General features: G+C 39.9%; 1 protein-coding gene across 1 annotated transcript in view; it reads right to left on the minus strand.

Moving 5' to 3' along the window:
• The window catches only part of PDE10A (phosphodiesterase 10A), a 279,677-nt gene that overhangs the window by 139,182 nt on the left and 113,183 nt on the right, over positions 1-27,312 (minus strand). Inside the window, exon 2 of the mRNA XM_077811808.1 lies at positions 22,717-22,845. Coding sequence (XP_077667934.1) covers positions 22,717-22,845 — 129 coding nt within the window. The remainder of the gene's footprint in view (positions 1-22,716; positions 22,846-27,312) is intronic.

The following is a 27,312-nucleotide window of genomic DNA, read 5'->3' on the forward strand; positions in this document are numbered from 1 at the left end:
GACTAACAGAAGCACCTGTTCATGATTATTGATTATTTGATTGTTGATTATTTGAAGCAATGAGTTGGGTGGTGGATGGAATGAAAGAGCTGGGAATGAGATGGCATATTCATGTCTGTTACTAGAGAGCTGCAAATTAAGATGCATTCATAAAACATGCTACTGTAGGTAACAAAGTAGTTTAATGCAGTCTAATTTGCATTTAATTGTCAGCATTTATTTCAATTTTTACAGTATAAAGAAGCGCACAGGATAATTTGACGTTTATGTAATTTTACCTCTTCAAAGCATTAGAACTACTGATGGTCAGTAGAATCATAGAATATCAGGGTTGGAAGGGACCTCAGGAGGTCATCTAGTCCAACCCCCTGCTCAAAGCAGGACCAATCCCCAACTAAATCATCCCAGTAGGATAATAAGGTGAATTTCAATTACTCACAAGATACAAAGGCTCTGAAATATTTTTTCAACAGCAGATGAACAGAGACTGGGCAGACAGACTAAATCTAGCCAAGCACACAGTATAGAATAATTAAATTCTTATAATCATCTATCTGACAACACTGCTAGAAATTATAGCTATAAAACTGATAGCCCTGATTCATCTAATACTAATTCCTCTGTTACAAACTATTTTAAAATTGATACACTTTGTATGTGCTTCATAGTCCTCTGTCTTAGACAACCTGAATGTTTATGAAAAGCCTGAGTATAAAAGATAATTTACCTTAGTTGGCACTCTTTATTAAACGTCAGTCAGAGATGGAGAGAGATGTGGATACTTGCCTCTTCCCATAGAGAGACAAACACATCAATTTGTGAATAATAATATATATATTACCATTAGCATATCTCCATGGAAAGAAACGAGTTTACGTTCAACTTCAGGTGTTCTATGTTTCCAGGGAGATAAGTAAATGGCAATATTTACTGCATGACTCACCAACATATTTTTAATACCATATATGCAATATATAGAACACATGATCTGGATCTTTGTGCATTTATTTTTCAATATTTGTAGCCAATATGTAAATGACAAAATAAATGCAGTGTTAATTCATAGAGTAATGAAGTATAAGGCCAGAATAGACCACTGTAATCCTCTAGTTCAATATTCAACTTTTTTCCATTTGTGGATCCCAAAAATTTTTTGAATGGAGGTTGGGACGCTTTTGGAAATCTTAGACACAGTCTGCGGACCCCGAGGAGTCACAGAAAACAGGTTGAAAGCCACTGTTCTATGGTAACAACAACATTTCACAAACCTCTTAGACCAGAGGTTTTCAAACTGCGGGGCAAGTCCCTCTAGGGGGGCATGGAGGAATTTTCAGGGAGGGAGTCTGGAGATGCCAGGCAGTTTGGGCCAGCAATGCCGGGGTGGGGGGGCGCTCAGGGAGGAAGCCCCACCTCCAACCCGATTCACCTCAGCAGGACACCCCATGTGTGGATTAGTGTCAACATTGCTACACTGATTTCCGCTGCCAGCAGCCTCTGCCCCAAGAAACTGTCGCACACGCCTTCCCCGATCCTGAAAACCTGAGCGGGGAGGGGCAGGTATTGTGTCTATTTTTGTCTAGGCAGGGAGGCGCAAGCAAAAATTGTAACTCAAAGAGGGGGCTCAGCTCAAAAAGTTTGAAAACTGCTGCCATAGACATAGCCTGCAGACCCCCAGGGGACTGAGGACCACAGGTTGAAAACCACTGATCCAGACTGACATCTTGCATAAAACAGGTCACAGGACTTCCCTGAACTAAGTTCCTGTTAGATTTAAAGCATATCTTTTTTAAAAAAAATCTGATCTTGATTTTAAAATTGCCAGTGATGAAAATCCACCACAATCCTTGATATGTTGTTTTAATGGTTAACTACCCTCACTGCTAAAAATTTCCAACTTATTTCCAGTCTGAATTTCTCTAGCTTCAACTTCCAGGCTTTGGATCCTGTTACATCTTTGTCTGTTAGATTGAAACCCTTCTATTATCAAATTTCCATTCCCTGTGTAAGTATTCATCAGGGTGGATAAAAATCAATGATTTAAAAAAAAATCTGATTTTGTTTAATTTAAATTGGATTTTTTTGATAAAATGCTTTTTGAGGAAAAAACCTATCTAAAGTTAGTTTTAATTAAGATACATTATAGCTCAAAGATATCTCATCATGGAATAGGGATTATAAATCCTAATTCTATAGTATGAGACAATACACCAGATCGTCTACATAACATGAATTCGGATATAACGCAGTCACGGCCATGGATCTCAAACCTAAGTACTGTACAGTACAATTTTTTTGAGTATAGACGTGATAAATCGACCGCTGAGTGCTCTCCTGTCACCTCTAGCATTCCACCAGAACGAGGAGCACAAGCGCAGTCGACGGAAGAATGTCAGCTATTCACGTAGCTGAAGTTGCGTACCTTAGATCAACCCAGCGTGGTAGTGTAGACAAGTCCTAAGATGATTTCTGTAGGTCTAGAACGCCATACAAATGTAATGTAATAAAAATGTACAAGTACAGTATTTATCTTTAGAAAGATGTCAAAAATGTCAGGCAAAAGGAAGGCTTAATCGGTGCAGGAGAAATTGGATGCTATCGAACGACTTAGGAATGGCGAAACCCAGACAATGATTAGCTGCAATACTGGCATTAACGAGTCCACCATTCGTGGATGGCTAAAGAATGCTGACAAGCTCAGAACTTACATTCATAACCTGCATGAAAAGCATGGCCTTCAAAGAAAATGAGTCCGTTTAGCGAATGATGCCGATCTTGATTTTGCGGTTTACACATGGTTTGTTCAAGAACAGCTGAAAGGCATTCCGATTTCTGGTCCACTTGTAGCCATGCAAGCGGAAAAATTCGACTGGGAACTTAATGGCGAATTCAGCAATTTCAAGGCGAGTTCGGGTTGGCTATAGCGATTTCAGAAAAGACACAGAATCTCTCAGATTGCAGTTTCGGGAGAAAAACGCTCTGCTGATGCCGACGCCACGCAATCATACCCTGCGAAGCTGAGGGAAATTTTACAGGCAAAGGGTTACTTAGAGGAACAGGTTTACAATGCAGACGAAACAGGAATTTATTATAAAATGTTGCCTGATAAAACCCTGGCTGTCAGAACAGATGAACATAAGAAAGAAGGACACAAACAGGCAAAAGATCGCCTTACTTTATCGTTTTGTGTGCGTGCAACAGGCAAGCATAAATTAAAACCATTGTGCATTGGAAAGTCTCGCATGCCTCGGTGCTTTCATCACGTAAATGTGAATTGCCGGCTGTTTTCATATTCCAAACTCCAAAAATTCCTGGATGATAAGAGAGATTTTTGAACAATGATTCTTCACTGAATTTGTCCCTTCTGTGCGAAAGCATTTGAGGGCAAAACACTTAGAAGAAAAGGCCACTCTTTTGCGAGACAACTGTCCAGCGCATCCTCCGGCCGAAAGACTCAGAACCCGTGATGGTATAATACGGGTTGAATAATTACCTAAAAACACGACTTCCAAAATCCAGCCACTTGATCAAGGTGTTATCACCATTTTTAAGCAGCACTATCGACAGAACTTGGTATGACAAATGATAGAAAGCGAATTGTCTGTCACCGATTTCTAAATACGTTGATTATAAAAGACTTCTTTTACATTGGCGGCGATTCCTGGAATTCATTACACGCTGAAACGATAAACCGCTGTTGGATGGTGGGACTGAGAGAGTCGTTTGGCCACCCGCTCCTGAAAGAAAATGAAGAAAGTAGATCACAGTCTGACAAGGAATCTGACTTCGAGGGATTTACAGAGGAGGAAGTTGGAAGTGGATGCAGGAGCTGTGGATGCAGGAGCTGTGCCAGCAACTGTCCAGGCTCGGGGTAACTGTTCTGCCACAAAATATCGAGTCCTGGATAAGAGGTGATGATGAAGCAGAAGAATTTTGTCCCGTTGCTGAAAGTCTAATGGATGACCAAATTCTTCAGGCAGTACGACCAAACAACATTCCAGAAGCTGAAGAATTGGCCTTCACCATGGAAGAAGAGGAGGAAGATGAAGTGGACGTCGTTCCAACATCAACTGCGACCGTAGCTGGCTTAGAGACTGCTTTGAGATGGTCTGAGTCGCAAGACGTTGAGCCTATAAAAATTATGCAGCTACGTAGTCTTTTGTAGTTTGCTAAGCGGAAGCAGACAGCAGCAAGAATAAAAAGTCGGTGAGTTGCTTTTGCAAGAAAAACTAGACTAGTTTATTGTAATGTCTACTTTAAATCTCTAATAAAGCAACACTTTTTCTCGTTTATTGTTTCCTTCAAGTAGGAGTTTATTTTCTAGGGTTTTCTATACTTTATGGATGTGACATTTACTGTATACAGTAATTTCATTTTAACGTGGTCCCCACTATAACACGGTACTTGGCATGGATCCCAAATCTCACGTTCTAGCGAGGGTCCAGTGTATATTCATGTAATGTTTAAGAAAAGTTTTGTAAATGATTTCCAATAGTTCATGGATTAGGGACCTTATCTTATGGGGTTCCAAGGGCTTCTGAATAGATTATTTAGGTTAATCTTTCTATCTACCCAATAGGACTCAGTGCTCAATCTAGAAGATACCATCAGAGATGCTTAGTTTTGCAGTTCTCAAATTGTGGATTTGTGTCTCCAGAGAGAACATGCTTGTGAACAGCAAAAATGTTTAAAATAAATAATATATTAAGATGAAAAATAACTGACCTCAACCCTATTGACACTCTGTAAATCTGTGTACACAGAGTCAATCCCCTATCTCTCTCTAAAAGTGCAAAGTTTCAAAAAGTTCAATGAATAGAAGATTGCTGAGGACAGAATAGATCCAGACAAGGAGAAGAACTCTGGAGATAAATGTGAGAAGGCAGGGACAGGCAGTAGAAACAAAAGTGAAACTGTTTGAGCAGCATATTCCCGAAGTCTTGAAGTCTTTCTGAGTGTAGCCTTCATTGATTTGAGATCTACCATACTATTCTCTCACTAGAAAAGGAAAACCTATAATGGCAGCAGGCCGTAAAAGAGACCCAGTTTGGGAATAAGAACCATTCAAGAAATATATGTTTGCTGCTGCTGTTTTAAAGAAAGTCACACCAGCGAACTGGTGGAAGCCACTTAAGCACTTGGATTCAGAGACTGTTGAAGTGATAATCTCACTTTTAACAGCAGTAGCTTCTTCTCCCGGTGTAGAAAGAATATTTTCTTCCTTTGGACTAATTCATTCCAAATTGAGAAATCGTTTAGGACCTGAAAAAGCAGGAAAGCTTGTTTTTCTTTACCAGATTATGAACAAATTGGAAAATGAAGGTGAAGATGACTGAGTTAGCTGCAGAAGCCAATGTTCTAAGTATTTCATGTTGACCTGGCTGACATAGTCGTTTTAATTTTTGTGGGTTTTTTTAATTTCATTTAACTATTTTAGTTAAAAACTATTATAACAAAAACAAACCTGAATTTAAAAAACTTGAATGTTTAACTAAATTCAAAAATTCATATCCTTGTTTTGTTAAAATATTATGTGTTTGCTGTTGAAGAAAAAAATCCAGAATACCTAACGTTGTTGTTTTAGTTTAATAAAATAGTTTAAATGTCTGTCTGGAGATGTTCTCCTCCTAATACAGCATGGCAAGAAAATCCTCCAAATAATAATTAACCTGTTGAATTGGAGATAGTTCACCTCCTAATGACTTCATAAATATCTGCTTCAATTACCTTTGGTAAATGAAATAACCAAACAATCATGCATTTTCTGATATAGCTGTGATACTAGTCTGAAAAGTTTTCAAAATAAATCACTTTAAAAATGTATAGTGAGTACCTTCTAAAAATGAAACCTCCATCTATCTCTGAGTTGTGAAGAATATGTATTAAAGTTATAACAACCAACAAGAATGCACTTTTATGTAGAAATCCATGATTAAATCAAGTCTTCCTGACTAGTGATTTAAATCAATTTGATTTAAATGAAATCCACCCTGGTTTCAGACTGTGATCACGTCATCTCTTAACCTTCTTTTTGATAAACTAAACAGATTGAGTTCCTTTCACTACAAGGCATGTTTTCAAATCCTTTAAACATTCTTGAGGTCTCTTCCAGTTTATAAACATCCTTCCTCAATTGTGGGCACTAGAAATGGACACAGTATTCCAATAGTGGCTGCTGTAGTGTGAATAGAAAGTACAGTACAAAGGTACAGTACAAAGGTAATATAACCAATTGTACTCCTGCTCCATATTCCCTTGTTTATACATCACAGGACCACCTTACCCTTTTGGCCACAGCATTTCACTGGGAGCTCATGTTCAGCTGATTATCTACCATAAGCCTAAGTCTTTTTCAGAGTCATTTCTCCCTAGAAAAGAGTCCTCCATCCTTTACATATGGCCTACATTCTTTGTTCCTAGATCTATAACTACACTGGTCATACCGAAACACATACTGTTTGCTGGCATCCAGTTCATCAAGCAGTCCAGACTGTTCTGTATCAGTGACCTGTCCTTTTCATTTTTTACCACTCCCACAATCTTTGTGTCATTTGCAAACTTTATCATTAATGATTTTATGTTTTCTTCCAGGTCACTAATTAAAACATCAAATAGTATAGAGCCAGGAACCAATGCCTGTGGGACTCCATTAGAAGCACACTTGCTTGATGATGATTCTCCATTTACAATTACAATTTAAGACCTGTGTTGTTTGCACTGATGTTGTAGCTATGTTGGTCCCAGGATATGAGAGACACAAGGTAGGTGAGAGAACCTTTTATTGGACCAACTTCTGTTGGTGAGAGAGAGAGAAGCTTTCGAGTTTCACAGCTCTTTTTCAGGTCAAGAAGAGCTCTGTGAAGGTCAAAAGCTTGTCTCTTTCACCAACAGAATTTGGTCTATTAAACTATTTTACCTCATCAATCTTGCCTCTCTCAGTTTAAGACCTATCAGTTAGCCAGTTTTTAATGAATTTACTGTGTGCCATGTTGAATGTGCCATATCTTTCTAGTTTCTTAGTCAAAATATTATTCAGGACCAAGTCAAATGCCTTACAGAAGTTTATTATGTGAACACTTTTACCTTTATCAAGCAAACTTGTAATCTCATCAAAAAAGATATCATGTTAGTCTGACAGAATCTATTTTTCATAAACCCATGTTGGTTGGCATTAATTATATCACCCTCCATTAATTCTTTATTAATCAAGTCCTATATCAGCTGTCACATTATTTTGCCCAGAATCGATGCCAGGTTGACAGACCTATAATTACCACCACCCTAGGCTTGTGATTATGCATTATCATACAGTCTTCAGTTTCATGATCACATACTATTTTTTCTCATGACATCTGCCTCATTCAGTGCATTGGACGCACAGTGATCATTGTATGGGTAGCTATTCAATATATTGTTTTACCCTCATCATTTAATATGTGGTCCTAGGCTTTATTTACTGGACACCATCCAAATCCTGCATTGCATACAGAATTATTAATTTCTTTGTGGACTCTTCTGCAGTGTTCCTCACCACAGCATCCAAGATCGTCAAAAATATTAACAAATTTATCTTCAAAACATACCTCCAAAGTGTGGAAATGATATTATTATCCCATTTTACACATGGGGAGCTAAGGCATAGAGGAATGAAAGCTAAATTTGTCAAGTATCCTGTAGTCTGGAGTGCCCAGTGTGCAATCCCTATGGCCTGATCTTTCAGAGTATTTAGCATTGTATAGCACCTTTATATGTTCAGAGCAGTGGTCCCAAGTTGCAGCTGAGTGAGTCCTCAGCACTTCTGCAACTCTGACTCCAAAAGTTTCAAATTGCACAACCAGAAAATGAGAAACACAATTAGTGGCCTTTTGGTGCAGGTTCCAAAGTTTGGCTTGGGAAATGCAGGGACAGAATCCAACTCCCCAGGGCAACATTCAACTCCCATGAGACCATCTTTTCTCTTCCTGCAGTCCCCTGCCTTAGTCACTACACAATTTCCAACTGCTGCAACAAATGAAGCAGTGGTCCTATAGATCAGTGGTTCTCAAAGCCGGTCCGCCGCTTGTTCAGGGAAAGCCCCTGGCGGGCCGGACTAGTTTGTTTACCTGCCGCATCTGCAGGTTCAGCCAATCACGGCTCCCACTGGCTGCGGTTCGCCGCTCCAGGCCAGTGGGGGCTGTGAGAAGTGGTGTAGGACAAGGGACATGATGGCCACCCTTTATAGTTAACAGTTCCTCCACTATGCAACCCTGATTCATCCCCTGATAGAAGCATACAAAGGCATAAGAGGATTCAGTGATTGATAACTGAAGTTAGATAAAGTCAGACTAATTTTTAACAGCAATAGTCATTTACCATAGGAATAATTTACCGAGTGATATTGTGAAGTCTCCATCATTAAAAGTCTCTAAATAAAGAGCAAGTGTCTTCATATAAGATATGTTCTAGCTCAGGGGTTCCCAAACTGTGGTACATGTACTACTGATGAGATCTGAACTTCATGTTCCATCCATTTACTTCATAACATTTTTTTAAGGTGACACATGAACCAGTGAAGTTTGGAAGCCTCTCCTCTAGCTCAACCAGAAGTTAAGGGCTTGATGCAGGAAACACTTTGTACGGTTTTATGGCGTCAGTTATGCAAGAGGTCAAACTAGATGGTCTTAAAAGGAACCATCTTCCTCACCTTAATACTTATAATGGGGAAGGGAAGGAATGGAGATACATAAGGAAATAAGGAAGAGGATTAAGGGAAGGAGAGGAATGAAGGAGGAATTATGAATTATTATTATTATGAAAAATGAATTATTTCTCTCTCATAATGTCACGTTGGCATGTGTGACACTGCTTGGGGGCATCTGAAATGCTATTGAGTCAGTTACATAGTTACATAGTTCAGTATCCTCACCAGCCAACTTTATTATTTCCATCTAGAAGGAAGCCATTTTATAAAGCAGGGTATGCTCACAACTTTCTTTCTAATCCTACCAATCTTCATGGTACCTTACATTTAAGAGAAGACTCCCCAGATACTTCTGAAAATCATAAATGGTAGTAGGCTTGAGTGATAAACTGTAAAGCTCACAGTTACTATCCCAGTGCCAGTATTGTAAGTGGAACACTGCCCAAACAATTCACATATTCACTGTTCATTTTTGGCAAGTATTCCTGCTTGTTGGTATATCCTGGGAACGTAAGCACAGCAAGGCTGCATCAGGATGAAACGGCATGCTTACAGCATCAGTGAAGCATGAATACAGCCTAAATATAAAACATGGAGGTTATTAACATGCTGCCATGTCATTTCCTTTTGCACAGTCTGATGAGGTATCAGAATTGCAGTGAGTTATGAAATGTTGCTACTAGAGTAATACTCCCACTTTTTGAATATATTTACAGCTCTTTCATATACACGGTTTGGAAGTACTTCATTAACCTGCTGAACAAACCAGTATTAGCAACTGGATGGTTTGAAGCTGTAGAGCTCCCAAAATAGGCAAACCCTCCATAGGCTCCTTCCTCCTATTTTTACAGGCTGATAGCAAACTGCCAGATTTTTAGCACCACACATACACTGATACAAGAACATTCCTGCTAAGCAGAAACATTTGGCAGTTAGCTACCTTTCACACGTTAAAAGTCTGTGGACAAATTGCAAATAACACATCTCTATATTGCACCATTTAGTAAAAAGTTCTTCCAAATTTAAAACCTTTAAAAACATAGGCTGTACAAAAACCCAGAAAGTAAATGAAGGGAAAACAAAATCATACCTTACTTACTCTAAAACCATACACGTTTGTTGTACCCTTTTTATTAACATGCCCACAACACAGCAGAAAAACAATTCCCTTTTCATACCATACCCACAAATACTGAGAAATTACCTACTTCCTATTGGTAACAACCCATCAATTACTCTCAAAGACTCGCTTGCGTAGGAAGGGAGATTGGGGTGAAAGGAAGAGATTAATGTAATAGAAGTCAGTGTAGTGTACTCTAAAGTTGAACATTATAATGTGAGGTATTGCAAAAGAAACAATTCCCATTCTATTTTGGACCATGGAAGAATTGTTTTTCATGATTCAGCACTGGACAGATTTGCTTTTAATATAAGCCTAAAGGACTAGTGGACAAATTGTCTCTTTTGTGCAGAAGACAACCTCAGGGTTTGGGAACGATTGAGTCTTTTGGTGCAGGTTCCAAAGTTTTATAACAATTAAAACACAAAAACTGTCAACATCACATGTCAAAATATTCAAAGTAAATATCCTTCAATAGACCTATGAGTCTATGACTCTAAATCAAACTCCAAGTTCTCAAGCAACATTCTTCTTTCTTTGCCTATCTGTAAATTTCTATTATCACTGAAGGAAATATTTTTCTGTCAGTTTGTATGTGTATGGAGAAATTGATGTTTACTGACATTTACCATTAAAAATCTAATCCTTTCAAGTCTAGGTGTAATGTAGCTGAGTCTGGATGGCATAGTTGCCCCTCCTTCTGGGAGATTACCTCTGGAAGAAGAGGTACATATATATTGGCAGATGAATGGACAGATTCACTGGGGCTGAATATCAGAACTGATTATCATGGCTGAATACTGTCTGAGCTTCCAGATGTCCCTTGGTACCAGCGGGATAGGTAGGTTGATGAATATTATTCCTGGAGCCCAGGGGATCAGAAAGGCATTTGACAGAGATCTTGGGATCTGGCACCCTCTGGAGCGGAACATGTGGCATTTTGTGTTCTCATTCTTTGCAAATAGGTTTATAATTAGGTGATCTCACTTGTCATATGTCCTGCATGACGGTGTCTTTGACCATTCATGGTCATTTGCAAAATGTTTGCTGCGGTGGTCTTCCAGGATATTCTGCAGCCTGGCTGCAGAAACAGAATTAAAGGCACAACTGTAAAATATGCGAAGAAAAGATAGTACAAATAGTAAGAGGCCATTATGGCTCTTTCAGGAGCTCCTTAATTACCTCAAAATCAAAAAGGAATCCTACAGAAAGTGGAAATATGGACACATTGATAAGGAAGACTACAAAAGAACAGCACAAGCACATAGGGACAAAATCAGAAAGGCGAAGGCACAAAATGAGTTACACCTAGCAAGGAACATAAAAGGCAATAATAGATTCTTTAAACGCAGAAGGAGCAAGAGAAAGATGAAGGAAAGCATAGGTCCTCTATTTAGCAGTGAAGGAGAGCTAGTACCTGATGATATCAAGAAGGCGGAGGTGTTTAATGCCTATGTTGCTTCAGTCTTCATTAAAAAGCTTATTGGTGACCAGATACTCAACACAATTAATATTTACCAAAATGGGGAAGGAACACGAGCCAGAATAGGGAAAGAGTAGGTTAAAGAATATTTAGATAAGTTAGATGTATTAAAGTAGGCAGGACCTGATAAAAGTCATCCTAGGGCAGCATTTCTCAAATGCGGCCACCGTGGCCGCATGCAGCCAGCCAACAGGGGCTTTTCTTGCAGCAACAGGCTTCTGGGTGGTGACTGGGGCAGGGGAAAGAAGTGGCTCCTCCCCTGGGGCTGCCAGGAGAGGTTGGGCCCTGCCCACCTCTGGAGCCACAAATGCCAGAGGAGCAGGAAGCCGGTATGAATTCCCCACCTTCCTGGGGGCAGTAGTGGGTGGACTTCCGGCTTCAGCCCTGGGGTGGCAGGCTCTGGGCATGTGGCAGTGGGTTCAGGTGCCGACCCCAGGCTCACAACCCCAAACATTGCCCCGGCACGTGCTACCTTCCCCAGTCCCCCGTCAATTCCCCCATTGCCCCTGCTGCCTCCCTATCCATCTCCCCATTTGGACTTAATTGTACCCTGGTTTGCTGGGGATGAGTAAGTCTGCTGTGAAAAGTGATATTCGTATATTTGTTAATATCACTTTTCAGTACCTCTCAGCTAGCTAGCAGACTTCTAGCTAGCAAGTCTAAAAAATAAAGAAACCAAAAAAGCAAAAGAAACAACAACAAAGACAAGAACATGCAAAGCACCTTATATGTGTTTCTATTCCATTTAGGTTCAGTAACGAATAGAGACAACCATACATTATTTTTATTATTGAGTCTGCAAACAAAACCCTACATAAATAAATTACAATGATTTGGACATGTACATGTGCATATTTATTTTTTTCCCTAAAATTAATTAAGTATTTTAGGAAATATTGTCAGAGTTGGTGGCTGCACTCTGAGGCCACAAAAGAATTTGTTGTGAGAATCCCTATCCTAGGGTTCTTAAGGTAATAGCTGAAGCAATCTTAGAACCATTAACAATTATCTTCAAGAGCTAATGGGGTATAAACTCATGGGTATAAGTAAAGAGCCAGAGGACTGGAGAAGGGCAAACAAAGTTCCTATCTTTAAAAAGGGAAACTAAGAGGACCTGGAGAATTACAAGCCAGTCAGCCTAACTTTGATGCCCAGAAAGGTACTGGAACAAATTATTAAACAATTATTTTGTAAGCCCCAGAGGATAATACGATTATAAGAAATAGCCAATGATGAATTTTTCAAGAATAAATCATGCCAAACCAACCTAATTTCATGCTTTGACAGGGTTACTGACTTAGTGGATAGGTGGGAAGAAGTAGATGTGAGATATCTTGATTTTTGTATCTTTGACACAGCCCCATACGATATTCTCATAAGCAAACTAGGGAAATGGGGTCAAGGTGAAATTACTAGAAGATGAGTATGCAACTGGTTGAAAGGCCATACTCAAAAGAATAGTTATCAGTGGTTTGCTGTCAAACTGGCAGTGGATATCTAGTGGGATCCCATAGAGATCAGTCCTGGGGCTGATACTATTCAATGTTTTCATTAATGACTTCGAAAATGGAGTGAAGAGTTTGCTTATGAAATCTGAAGATAACACCAAGATGGGAGGGGTTGCAAACACTTTAGAGCACAGGATTAGAATTCAAAATGACTTTGAAAAATTAGAAAATTGGTCTGTTAAGAATAGGGCTGTGGCTTTCTCCTCTAAGCAGGTGCTTAGACATCTAAAGATCTCAATGTTGCTCAAGAATATTTAAATGAGCACAGAGCCTCATCGATCTTAATATTAAATAAAGTGACAGCCTTCAAATAGAACACCTTCTATTGTTGTCTGTACCTCCGTAGGCATGCCAGAAAACTGTAACCTTCAGGATCTCCTGTTAAGAGATGGCCATGGAAACTCAGAGACAAGAGACTTAAATTCTTCCCTGCTGTGATGATATTTGTCTATGAATTTAGAAGCACTGTCCCAATTCAAATAATCCTATTTTGAAGTCGCTTCTAACCCTATCTGTGACACTCTGTACCTCAAAGCAGCACCCTGGAACCCTCATATTCCCCACTGTGATATGATTATGACAGGTTTTGTACAAAGTGTGCCTTGTGAGTGATCATTTGAGACATCATGATCTGTTGAACATTACCATCCAGTTGAATTATGTGTGTTAGCATTGTATCTGAAGTTATGAAGTTTTGCTATGTGTGTGTTACTGAAATATGTTGAAACAACGAGGAGAAGTGGGTTTTAGCTCACAAAAGCTTATCCCCAAATAAATTTGTTAGTCTCTAAGGTGCCACAAGGACTCCTCGTTGTTTTTGCTGATACAGACTAATACAGCCACCACCCTGAAACCTGAAATATGTTGAGAGTCTGAGAGATACCCACAGCTGGCCTTTCAGTGGCACAAAGGAGAAACTAACACCCTCAAGAAAGATTTACATTCGGCAATGTGTTGCTGGCCCATTAAGGAGAATCCGCTCACTCAGTAAGCCGCTCCTAAAGCACTTAGACAATGGGAATTGCTTAACTCAGTAGGAGACATAGAACATGTGATCCCTAACTCTATGTTTAAGACAGTATCTTTCCATGCTCATGGATTGGGGAGCGGAGGGTAATAAATTGGAGTCTGTGATATCAGCCCAGGGCCTCTCTCCTCCCCCTCCTGCTCTGAAAGCAACAAGAACATTCAGTAGAAAAGACTTTGCACTGAAGAGACAAGTCCCAGCTGAGCACAGAATTAAGCCTGTGTATTAAGAACTGTGAATTGCTTACAACACCTAGTAGGGTGAGAAACTGCCTGATTCAAATCTTGCTTAATCTGAAAAAATGTAGAATTTAGACTGCAATTTTATTTTTATTTCGTATGTAACCAACTTTGGCCTCTGTGCCTACCACTTATAACTAAGGCTAAGATTTTGTCACAGTTATTTTTACTAAAAGTCATGGACAAGTCATGGGCAATAACTAAATATTCACGGAAGCCCGTGACCTGTCCCTGACTTTTATTTAAAAAACTATGACAAAATGGGAAGGGAGGAAGTTCCAGCACCCACTGCTTCTGGGCTCTAGAGTTCCCCCCACCCACGGTGGCTGAGAGTGCAGTGTTTCCCCTGCTGCTGGCAGCAGCTTAGAGTTGTGGGGTCTGCCCGTGGGAGCTGGGAGCTGCAGGGACCGCCCCCCAACCCGTGCTGGCTGGGGGCTGCAAGGTTAATTATGGACACCTGAGTGCAAATAAGCGAAGTCTATGACTTTTAAAAACCTCTTCAGAGGAGGGATGAGAAGCAGGCAGCAGAAGGGTTGTGTGCAGAAAAGGGGAAAGGTTCTCCTAGATAAACAGGTGTTTTTTTCTATAAGGGAAACCTTGTGTTTATTTCTGTTTGGGGATGAGGCCTTGGTTCCCAGAATGGGTTAGTAAGGGTGGCTGACAATTGGTAGCCAGCATAAGAAGAGGCAGTACTCCAGTGGGAGTTAGGACGGGGGGAGGAGGAGTGGTTTACAAAACAAAACAAAAAACCTCTTGGGCTAACCCTAGGGCCTACCCTGTAAATGCTGAAAATAAACCAATGCTAAGAATTAAACCTCCAGAGTCAGACTGATTTACTCCAGACAGACCAGCCACCCACCAACGCCAGAAGGAGAAATGCTGAGCCCTGATGTGTTGAAAGAGGTGCACTGTCACAGCACCCAATAGGACTAAGGCTGGGGGGAGCTGTCAGGGGTAGGGAACCAAGGCGAATGCTCATGTTTGGAACCACTAGGTCTAGGGAAATAATACTTTGTCCTAGATTCCCCATCACAGCTATAGGGATCAAATAACTGGGACCTTTGAGAGCAGATTGGTGATGTTTCCCTGATGTGCTCAAAGGCTGAAGAGGAGAATGAGTATTCTTTTTTGAGATGTGAAGCTACCTTCACTGGGTCCCAGGCAAAATTATAGTGTCAGATCTGGCCTGCTCCAAGGAAGCACTCAATCCCATAATGGTAGAGGTGCCCAGTCCCAGGAGTGATACTCTCACAATACAGGAGAGTAGTGGTGATTTAAGTAGAGATGACACACTAAGGCGAATCAGCACCATAAAGGCTTTCAGAACTAGGAATAGCAGTACCGAGGGCAGGTGAAGAAAGGCTGTCGGTACTGGAGCAGTGGGCACTGAGAGTTTCTGTGCTGACAAATCAACATTGGATAAGACATGAAACTCATTCTGAGGCATTACCAAGCCGTGGTGCCTGACGGGGTACAAGAGGAACCCATCTTGGGTCTTGAGCTACCCTTTAAAGAGGCAACATGAGGAGATTTCTGCCTTTTCTTGCCAGGATCTGGTGATGGTGACCTAGATCTATGCCCCTTGCAGGAGTACTGCTTCTTCTTTCCTCTGACCTCAGCTGTTTTACCAGTAATGGAAGACATCTTCCTAGAGACATAAGCCCTAGAACTATGAACCAAGCCTGACCTCTCCGAAGCACTTCATGAAGAGGGTTGGCCAGGTGTGAGGAAGAATGTAGAGGAAGAATGTATAGCCCTCTCTAACAAAAAGAGATGCTTGTGAGCCTCTCTTGCCTTCTGCCTTCTCTTAGAGAACAATCTACAGAAGGCACATTTATCAGGAGTGTGTCCCTCTCCAAGGCACAATGGGGCACCCTGTATGCCCATAATTCAGCAGCAGCATCACATCAGAAGATGGGCAGCTTTAAATCCAGGAGACTTCTGCTCAACAAGAAGAGCAGGAGCTGGCACTGGGAAAGTCTCATAAGAAGAAGTATGAAAGAGCAAGAGCGAGAGATTTTGTGCATGTGTGTGTTTTGTTTTTTTTACCAGAGAAGACTGCAAACTACTACTTACATAATTAACCCTAACAGCTATTTAAAAACTATTTACAAGACAAAAGTTAGCCACACAGTGAGAGAGATGGACTCTGCTAGGATTCTGACTCACAGCCACTGGTGGTAAAAAGGAAATAAGGGGCAGATGAGGTAGCCCCATACTTTATATCCTCACTTTAGGGTCATTAGGACTCCTAAGGTGCAAGATGCCACTGCTGGTCAAATGAATCTGAACTCAAGTGCATGGGATGTACATGCACGCAGAATGGAAAGCACATCTCAAAGAAGAGAAAGAATTAAAAGATGAAAAATTAAAGCTCCTATTTTGCAGAGCACAGACCAAATTGTGGAGACTCTCTGAAATAACAGTATCCATAATTATGTTTCTAATTTATTATTAGTCTGATTATTGAAATTCTCTGGTGTGTGTTTCAATGAAACTGATATTGTCCTTAATGTAAACACACACAACAGTAGCTTCTGTACCTGCAAAGTCCCTGCCTGATGAAGCCAGGTTTGGAGAACATGCATTCTGCTGTGTCAAAGGGAAGTGTGTTTTAGTATGCTCTGTTAACATTCTTAGCAGATGCTCACTGAGCATAGTTATAGATTATTTTTAAAAAATCAATTACTTTATTCACAGTCTTTCAAGCTTCAAGAAGACTAGTAACATCTTAGATAATTTCTGAGCTACTAGTCTGGGGCAAAAGAAAAGCATGGCAATAATTTTCTTTAAAAATAATCCCCCTGCCCCCTTTTATCTTGCCATTGTAACTCAAACAACTATAAGGATGTTGCTTACCCTTCACCCTGCCCCTCCCAAAAAAACAACTTTGGCCAGAGACCATGCATGGAGTGTTTCTGCCCAAAAGTTCAATTTTTTCAGAAAATTAAGAGCATGTAAACCAAAGAGTTATTCACTCAAATTGTTTTGCAAGCTTAACGATAGCACTTACTGTCAAGTGAATGCTATAATATACAAAAATTTAATTGCAAGCTGAATTTGTATGGAATGGATCTGTTATTTTAATTGCCTTCTTATGTAGATTATTATTGAATACACCAGTTACATCACGGAATGCCACCATCTGTCCACACACTGACTTTACAGCTCTTCATGCTTACTTTGAGAGAGACTAGTTAACTTTTCTGCCTAATTTTCTTGGAATTATATATATAAGCACATACCAGAATGTTGCAAAATTTCAATTTTAGAGACAATTCCAGATTTAGGAAAGAAGAGATAAAACTCAGCCAATGTCTAGAAGGCACCACTGGATGTCCTTCACATGCACTTAAAAATGAAATGGAACTGCAGATTATGTTACAAATCATATTTATAAGTATGTGACTCACAGATGTGAAAGATCCTAATGTAACCAAAGCAGGAAGAGTCAATGCTTCAATTTTTCTACTTTGTGATATATTACAGTGGTTCTTAACCTTTCTGTACAGCTAGCCTGCACATTCCTAAAATTGTTCCTCAACAATAAATGTTAGCGTGTCTTCTTTCTGTTTGTCTTAGTTCTAGGATAATTTGTTCTCTTCATATTACTCTTATTTTGTGTTCCTCTCATTTGTTTGCATGCCTCAGAATTGTCTGTCATTTTGTTGTGTCTCTGTTCAATATTTTGTTCTGAGTCGTTACTAGATAGATCATTTGCTATGATAAGTGAAATTCTAAGGTCTTTCTTCTCTTTTCCTGAATCATTGTATTCAGTCTTTTGTGTATGTGTTTTTCATATGCATTTTTCCATTCTCTTTTGGTGTCTTCTGTTTTCTTCTTTTTAGTGCCAAGGGTAGAAAGGGAAATGTTAGAATGTTGTGAAGGCCTAAACCATAATGGGGTTCAAGAAAGAATTAGGTAAGTTCATGGGGAATAGGACCATCAATGGCTATCAGACAAGATGGTCAGGGATACAACCCAATGCTCTGGGTGTCTCCAGCCTCTGACTGCCAGAAGCTAGGTGTGGGTGACAAAGGCTGGATCACTCAATGATTGCCTGTTCTGTTCTTTCTTCTGAAGCATCTGACACTGTCAGAAGATAGAATACTGGTCTAGATGGATCATTGGTCTGACCCAGTATGGCCATTCTTATGAGAAGGAAAAACAGTTGGCATGCATTACAATGGTGCAAGTCATATTTTGCACATGTGACTACAGGCTTCCAAGAACAACCTTAATTTCAAAGAACTGAGCTATTTGGAGTAGTTTTAAAATATGAATATCTGCCTGTACAACTCTGCAGAGCCAAGAATATGTACAACCATACCTCCCCAGCACAGAAAAGAGAATTTTCAAAGCCCAATAGTGAGCATTCTTTCAACTCTGAGCTTCATATTACTTACATATGGAAGGCAATCACTTATTTCTGAACTCCTTTTCCATTGTGCTCAACAGCATTTGCTTACTATAGGTATTTGGTAAACTTACATAATAGTAAATATGAAACAATCAACACATGTATGAAAAGGCAATCTAGATGTTCAAGTAATCCTCTAAATTTGCATAATTATATTTTTATATAGCTATTGGGCAGAGATGTAAGTATATACAAAATCTGACATGTCCAATTATATCTTCATTTTATTGTTGTCAAGATACACTAAGATTTCACTCATTCCAAAATTTCATACTTATCAAGCTCTATGCAACTCATTCAGAGTTTACATTTGCAGCTGAACATCAGAAGAAAAACATACAGTAGTGACTACTTCTCATTATTATAGCATCCATAGGATGTATTCAATATGTTAGTTTCTTAAAAGATTATGACTTTTTGCCATTACAGCTAATATATAGCATATGTGGCTTTCTTTCAGAAATAAAGATTTCTTTTGGCTTATGTTTATCTAAAACATTTTCCTTTGCAAAGTCCAAAATGGAATAGCTGAAATATTTTTGTATGTACAATGGTCCATTTACGGCAATTGCTTCCAAAGCTTTGTCAGGATCCTACTCATAATAAAATATCCTGAAGATTAAATTAACAAATATGTATAATTAATAACATTTCTCCCATTATTTATTAATTGTGGTTTCCTCATCTGTAGACTGGGGAGTGCAATACTTTCCTATCTTCCAAGAAGGTTGTGATCATTAATGAATGTTTGTATAAAGTTTTGAAAATATAAAAAGTGTTATATAAATGCAAATTAATAATAATTTGAAGGAAATGATTTCTCTTCTCCTTGGTTACAGTTGTTCAGATGTCACCTGACCAGAACGAAGGTTGCTGAGAGGCACATTTATTTGCCTGATTTTGTAAATAGCTTCAGCATTTTTCCATCTAATTTTTGCGAAGTCCTGAAATGGCAATATAATGCCACCCAGGCAAATCTGCACCCCTCCCCACAAACAGTTTGAAAATACACTCATGAATATACCTAAAATCTGGATTTGGACATTCAATAAATATGCAAAAACATGCTTCCTTATTGGGTCAATGGAAATCACAATTATTGCTTCTGAAACTTTTAACTTTATCTCCTTCAAAATGTTACTTATAAAATTTTTTGTTAGATTCAAGAAAAACTTGGCTCAAAATCAGAGACTTCTAGCTATCGCTCACAAAAATATAAAGAAAATCTGTAACAATCTATACATTGACTTCACGTTTCAAGGAAAACCAAGGTTTATTGACCCTAGAGTTGCCAACTGTCTAATCACACAAAACCAAACACCCTTGCCCCGCCCCGCCCGTTCCCCAAGGCCTTGGCCCTGCCCTGCCCCTTCTCACTCCATCCTCCTTCCCTCCGTTGTTGCTTGCTCTTCCCTGCCCCGGCAGGGCATTGGGTTTTGGGAGGGGGCGGGGCTGGGGGTGGGCCCAGCGTTTCAGAGTGTGGGAGGGGACTTGGGCTGAGCCTGGGACAAGAGGTTAGGGTGCAAGAGGGGGTGCGGGCTCTGGGAGGGAGTTTGGGTACATAAAGGGGCTCAGGGCTGGGACAAGGGCTTGGAGTGCAGGAGGAGATGAGGGGTAAGGGCTGTGGGAGGGAGTTTGGGTGTAGGTGGGGGCTCAGGGCTGAGGCCGGAAGTTGGGGTGCAGGAGGTGATGCGGGGTGTGGGCTCCAGCTGGGCGGTGCTTACCTCAGGCAACTCCCGGAAGCTACCGGCATGTCCCTGCAGCTCCTAGGCCAGGCGGCTCCGCGCACTACCAATGCCTGCAGATACTGCCCATGTAGCTCCCACTGGCCATGGTTCCAGTTCCAACGTTTTTCGGCCACTGGGAGTTGTGGAGCCAGTGCTCAGGGCGGGGCAGTGTGTGGAGCCTCCCTGATTGCCTCTGTGCCTCGGGGCCGCAAGGACATGCCAGCCGCTTCTGGGAACCGCACGGAGGCAGCCCTCCCTGCTGTGCCACCGACCGGATTTTTGGCCTATTAAAATCTCCCAGATTGCTTTCAATAGCAACTGGGAGACTGAGGCCGATTCCAGGAGACTCCTGGCCAATCTGGGAGGGTTGGCAACCCTAATTGACCCTCAAGGTCAATATTTACCTTGTCTTTGTTAACTGGTTGGCTCAATACAACTTGAAGCTTACTTCCACAGAAGTCACCATTATTAGAACGTTTTAATGTCACACCCAAGTGTGTGAACAAGCACCATAAGATAATGGCAGCAGAGAAATTCTAAGCAAACCAAAATAACTTCTACTTAAAACTGTCATGTTCTCTGAACTGAAACACTATCTGAAACTTTCTGCCACATTTAAGCACTCATATTCTTAACTCACACCATAACCTACATTTCACATGGAATATCACTCCCTGTACATATCCTGGCCTGTTGTAGAAAATCACCCTTTGCACAGGATGGAAAGACACTATTGTAATCTAAAATAAGGATTTTCCTAGTAGCACCAAAGTATTTACTAATTTGTAAGAAGTCTGACTCAAATGAGTCCATTAGTGGTTACTAGGCTATTCTGCACCCCACCCCACAAAGCTCTCCGTACAGACATAGTATACACTTATGGTTCTATTGGGTATCACAGTTCCCATGAGTAACAGTCAAAATAAAAAAAACCCAAACTTTTAGCTCCATACTTGACATACAAACTTGATACAGAAAAATGCTGTTGTGTATGTGTAGATAAATTATAAATATAAACACTCTGTTGTGTATCCATTAAAGTTGCACTATACCTATACCTAAAACAAAACCACAAAAGTAAATGAAAGAACAACTAAGGAACCTAATAGTACGTACCCACCACTCCTTTTCCTAAACACAGGCATCTCACCATTAGAACAATCATCATACACCAAAGAAAATACACTGCATCTTAACTTTGCACACATAATAAGGCCATCCATGCAGTACTACCTTTCACAAACTCCTTAGCACCATTACCACAAACAGACCAGATTCACCCACCACTATCCTTTCTGCATTGTTATAGAAAATCATATTCACTCGTATTTGGGAAAGTGGCAATATTCCATATATTTAAAATGGGGAATATCATTCAAACTAGTATTTTAAAAAAACAAAACACAACAAAAACTATTTATTGCTGCATATATGGAGCAAAATCAGGCTTTTTTCCCCAACCTACTATACTGCAACCTCATGTACAATTTGCTACTGTGATCCAGAACTTTACTAGAATTCATTCTTTCCAAGTGTCTCCTTTGCATTGACTCTCTGACGTCTGGATGATGTTTTTCCCCCGATGAATTTATTCACATTTTTCCAGAAAAAATATAATTGTTATTGCCTGTCAATATTTTTTCCTGGTCATTTTTATTTCTCTTCATTCCTCAGTGTTTGCAATAATTTTATTTAATTTCATCTGCAGACCTAGGTTCCAGTGTTGCAAACTACTGAACAAGCAAGGACCTTTCATCTCACAGCTCCACTAAATTCAAAAGGGTTCCAAGTATCCATTCACGTACAACAGCTTGTAGGACTGAGGCATTAGTTAACAAGTTGGTTATCAACAAGTCCAGATCATTAAAAGGAGAAGAGCTCTATGTAGCTGTAAGTCTGTCTCTTTCACAATAGAAATTGATCCAAGAAAAGATATTACCTCACTCACCTTGTCTCTCTGTTAAGTATAAATTAAGCCTAATACTGATCCTGCAGCAGCGCAAGAACCTCCCCATAATTCAATACATTGCTTTTTATAATTACCCTTTGCTTACAATCCATGTGTCACTGCTCATATCCAAACCCATTTTAATTCATGTTGCATGTAGGAATTTGCGAGATAACGTACCAACTATTTTACTGAAGGCTACATATTATGTGTTGCAGTATTTTAGCAATTTTAGAGGTAAGAAACAAAATTATGTTTTCAATAAACTTGCACCGATGTAATGTTTGTAATGATTAATGGTTGGCCCAAATGTTCATATTTATTCATTTTCAGTTACAATTATTGGACTAAACTTCTACAAAGGAATACCAGTACATTCAACCAGAAATAGCTAACGGCTAGAAACATAAGGAATTCCTAGCCTTTTTTTTTTTTAACTTTATTAAAAATTTTGCAACCTTGACATGTGAGCTACAAAATACAAGTTTTAAAAAATGAAGCCGGTTTATAAAACCAATCTCCAACCTGTTTAACATTAATGTTTAATCACAATTAATAAGATTTTACCTTCCTGTCTGTTGTTTTTTCTCTTCAGCCATTTTTCCACTGTCTCAGCACTTACACTTTCTGACACAAATTCATCCAGTACCTGGGGGTGAAGAGAAAGATAGGCCTTCACTTTTTCATCTGTCAAACCTGCAAAAGAGAATATTAACTGATTACATTTTTATCACATTATTCCTTATAGAAATGCTTAGAGACCCCAATCTGGATCAGGGCTCCCAATTGTGCTAAGGGCTGTAAAAATACACATGTACACATGGTTCCTGACCTGAAGCTAAGGTTGCCAACTTTCTACTCACACAAAACCGAACACCTTTGCCCTGCCCCTCCTCCGAGGCCCCACCCATATCCTGCCCCTTCTCTGAGGCCACACCCCCTGCTCACTCCATCCCCCTTCCCTCTGTCGCTCGCTCTCACTGACTCGCTCATTTTCACTTGGAGGGTATCAGGAGCGCAGGCTCTGGGTAGCACTTACCTCAAGCAGCTCTGGAAGCAGCCAGCACGTCCCCCTCCAGCTCCTATGCAGAGCAGCGGAGGTGCAGCCAGGCAGCTCTGTGCGCTGCCCCATCAGCAGGCACCGCCCCCACAGTTCCTGGCCAATGGGAGCTGTGGGGGCGGTGGCAGCATGCGGAGCCCCCTTACTATTCCTACACATAGGAGCCAGAGGGGGGACATGCCAGCTGCTTCCCCAGAGCCACATGGCATGGAGGCTAGCAGGGAGCCTGCCAGCCCCGCTGCACAGAGTCACCTACCGGACAGTCAACAGCCCGGTCAGCGGTACTGACCAGAGTCTCCAGGATCCTTTTTTGACCGAGTATTCCAGGCGAAAACCAGACATTTGGTCACCCTACCTGAAGCGTTTACAATCTAAGACAGGAAATGACATGCAAAGAGTAGGAAAAGGGGATATGGATCCATTCATGGAATATATTTCCACTATAAGGAGATGCATGGAAGAACACACAAAGGCTGTTACGGGGTTGTGGGAGAAAAGTATAGGCAGGAAATCAAGGCTGGAATCGCCGGTGCAGTGATAGGAGACATGTAGGCAGGTTTGAATGAAAATGGGGAGACAGTGGAGCAATTTCAGGGGCAGCACGATCTAAGAATAAGGATTTTAGCAGATGCATTTTGTTAGATTGGAGAGAGGGGATGTGAGAGGAGGAAACTGCAGTAGGTGGGGTGTAAAGGCCTAAATGGGGATTTTTTGAAGCAAGGACAGAGATTTTAGAGACGTTACAGAGGAACAACCAGCAACCTTTGGACACAGCCAGAGGGGGTAGGGTGAAGAAGAGTGAGGAGTCAAAGATCACCATTGGGTTACAAGCCTGAATGACACGATGGCTGGTGACAGTGTCATCAGTAACACAGAAAGCGAAAGTAGGGGTGGTTTTGAATGACAAATCAAGAGTTCAGTTTTGGCCAGGCTGAACGTAAGCCAACAGTGAGACATTCAGGACGATATAATTGGAGAGACAGGCTGAGATGTGGGGTTGGATGCAGGAAGGTGGTCGGGGTAAACATGTCTCATATACAGTGCCAAACTCAGTTTCATCACTTAAACAGCAACAAGAGCAATAACTACAATAACATGTAACATCAAAATTAGGTGGGAACTTAAAAAGGAAAAAAGTTGCAGATATAGCTTCAGAAGCAGAAGCAATATTCAAATCAACAAGCAACCATTATTTTAGAAATTCCGTTATCATGCTAAGATTACACTTAAGGGTATATTTCTTTACAATATCTAACAACAGGAAACCAGTGATACGTATTTTAGAAAATGCAGGACAACCAAAAGGCCAAATCAGAAATTCTATGATATGGGAAATTCCTGATATCACAAACCTACTGTACCATTCAAAAGTCCACTTAATGTAACTACTCACTTCAGGGGTGTGCAAGTGAAATGAAGCTAAAATTTTTCAAGGGAGAATAGGAAACAACTCTAACTGCCTTGAGAGAGATACATGTTTTCGCAAACAGAAGTATACTGAATGCAGAAGTGTTAATTAGTTCTGCTGGGGACTGAAGTAACAATTGCAGTAACTCCTTAACTACCTCTTCTCCTCCAGAGTTGTGTGTACATAAACATATTGTCAGCGAAGCTGTGAATTAATGACAGAGTTAGCACAAGTAATGAAAAAGCAGATCAGCATTAGACAAACCTGAAACTCTCCCCAAACCGTGTTAAGTTTGTTTTGAGAATTCCGACACAATACCGAAATATTGATGCTTCTTTTCATATTTCTTGCTTAGTACAGTGTTAGAATACACTGAAAAACCCCTTCAGCCACTGAGATTATAAATTGTAATAATATTCTATAGTAATTTTAAAAATATTATAGCTAGTGTCTTTCAGAATGAAAATATTTGACAAGTAATATCAAAATACAAAAACAAACACAGCACTGACATAATTTTGTACTATCCAGATTCATTAACACTGAATGTTGGAGCTGCAACACTAGATCAGCCACACCAGACCACTAGTACCAAACTGACCACAGATCATACCATTAGTACCAAATTAGTGAAGAATCTCAGTCCACCTAATCCGGGTACATTGCCTCCAGCAGCAATCAGTACTTGATGCAGCAGATAATAGTTTCAAAATACCAACTGACCATGCTTGCACAATTTAAGTTAGACCACATAGCAGGGTGCTTGATTTTCGTTTGGGACGAGCAGTTGGAACTCTCATTTAAGTCAATGAGAGCAGCAGCTGCACAGCTACTCTGAAATTCAGGTTACTACTTTGGATGCCTAACCTTAGGCAACCATATTTTAAATGTGTACCATAATGCATCTACCACAATCCAGACGTGCATGCTCTGTATGGATTAAAAACTCTCAGCCGATGTAGATCATCATCTACATCCTGAAGAATTAGATTTGGTTACCTATATATAATTTTTGTAACCAGCTGCACAAAGAAATACACAATAATATTTTGGTATCTAAAATACTGGTATTCTTATGGGACAATATATTTTAATAGGATAATATGTTTACAGTAATGATGTATAACAAACATTTTGGAGATTCAGTTCAGTTAAGCATCAGAAAGTTGTTTAACTTAGCCAAAGCTCTCCGGTCTAAAAATATGGCTGATAACTCATTAGTACAGAAATGCCTGCTATGTTCCAGGTTCTATGCAGATTGCAAGGACAGAAAAAATAGCATTTTGTAGCACTCCTGCTTCTGGCCAAAACTAGGAATCGGGAGGCATGTAAAACATAAAAAAAAATTAACTCCTACAAGGTTTGGTTTGAATTTTAAATGAAAGTTCATGTCTCCTCTCATTTATCTGAACCAGTCAGCTAATTCTTAAATTTACATTGAAACATAATGTTAAAAAATTATGAACTATGACCCAATCTTGTAAATCATTACTTAACTTGAGATACTGCTGAAATTGCAGATTCCCCAATATTCAGTTTCCACCACAGGTCTGATAGTGGGAGCCTCCGCTCTCAGCCCCACGCGGCTGACAGCAGAAAATCGCAGAAAAGGAATAATGGACTTTAGTACCGCAAATAATAAGGACCATTATTACTGGTCTGCAATTTTCCATGGCTTGCCCGCAACCCAGCCACACTTTTTTTTTGACAATCACCCTGCAATTCAAATAGGACCTTACTTGTGAGCATAGTCCTTATTCCTTGCCTTCCAAGGAAAGGAACATGTGCTTTAAACTTTTATAGGATCAAGTCCCATATTAACACTTGCCATCATTCAGTAAAATGTCCACAGGAACTAAGAGCTTACATCTACATTCCATACATTTAACTATAACTTCAAAAATAATTTTGTCCCAAATGTCTTGCAACTTCAGCTACCCTGCGCAGAGGCTTCTGTTTTAACCTCATGGGGACATGTGAGTCTTTCGGTCAATAGGAGAATTCCAGCAGTAATCCAAGAGGAGCACACTTGCATTTGGCTAAGATGTATGTGTCCACACTTGGCTTTGTGTGTGTGTCAGACAATTAGAATAGAATAAATAGGTTCTAAATTCTATTCTATAATTGCAGAGGTGAAAAGAAATGGCAAGATTAATTACAAAATAATAATTTGAACTAATTTTCTTTGCAACATAAAGCAGGTATTTTACCTAGGTTCTAATCTTTAGCCTTCTCTATAGAAAAAGAAATGTTATAGCCACATTAAGAAACCATGTTTTAACCTTACAGATTTTAAACACTGTTCACTTAATGTGGCTATAAAATTTATTTTTCTTCTGTACACGAAGACAATAAAAGTGTTATAATACAGTTTGGTCACAAAAAAGTTTACTGCATTTAAACAGAGCTATTCTGTGGTATATATGGGGCTTTCCATGTCACAGGAATTTATAGGTATTAAATTAGCTACACCACTCTCTTGTTGATCCCTCAGTGCAAGGGAATCATATTGCAGAATTAAAAAGACAATAGTCAATTAATAAAAATTTAACATAAAGGACTATAAAGTTCATACCAAGATGCATGTGCCAGAAATTTTTCATACAAATCTGACATTTTTTACAGAGCATTTAATTTATTCAATAAAAAAACAGAATGAGAAGGAAGAAAAGGATAAGACAATTTTTGCAATAAA

This window comes from Eretmochelys imbricata, chromosome 3, assembly GCF_965152235.1.
Source record: "Eretmochelys imbricata isolate rEreImb1 chromosome 3, rEreImb1.hap1, whole genome shotgun sequence".
NCBI lineage: Eukaryota > Metazoa > Chordata > Testudines > Cheloniidae > Eretmochelys > Eretmochelys imbricata.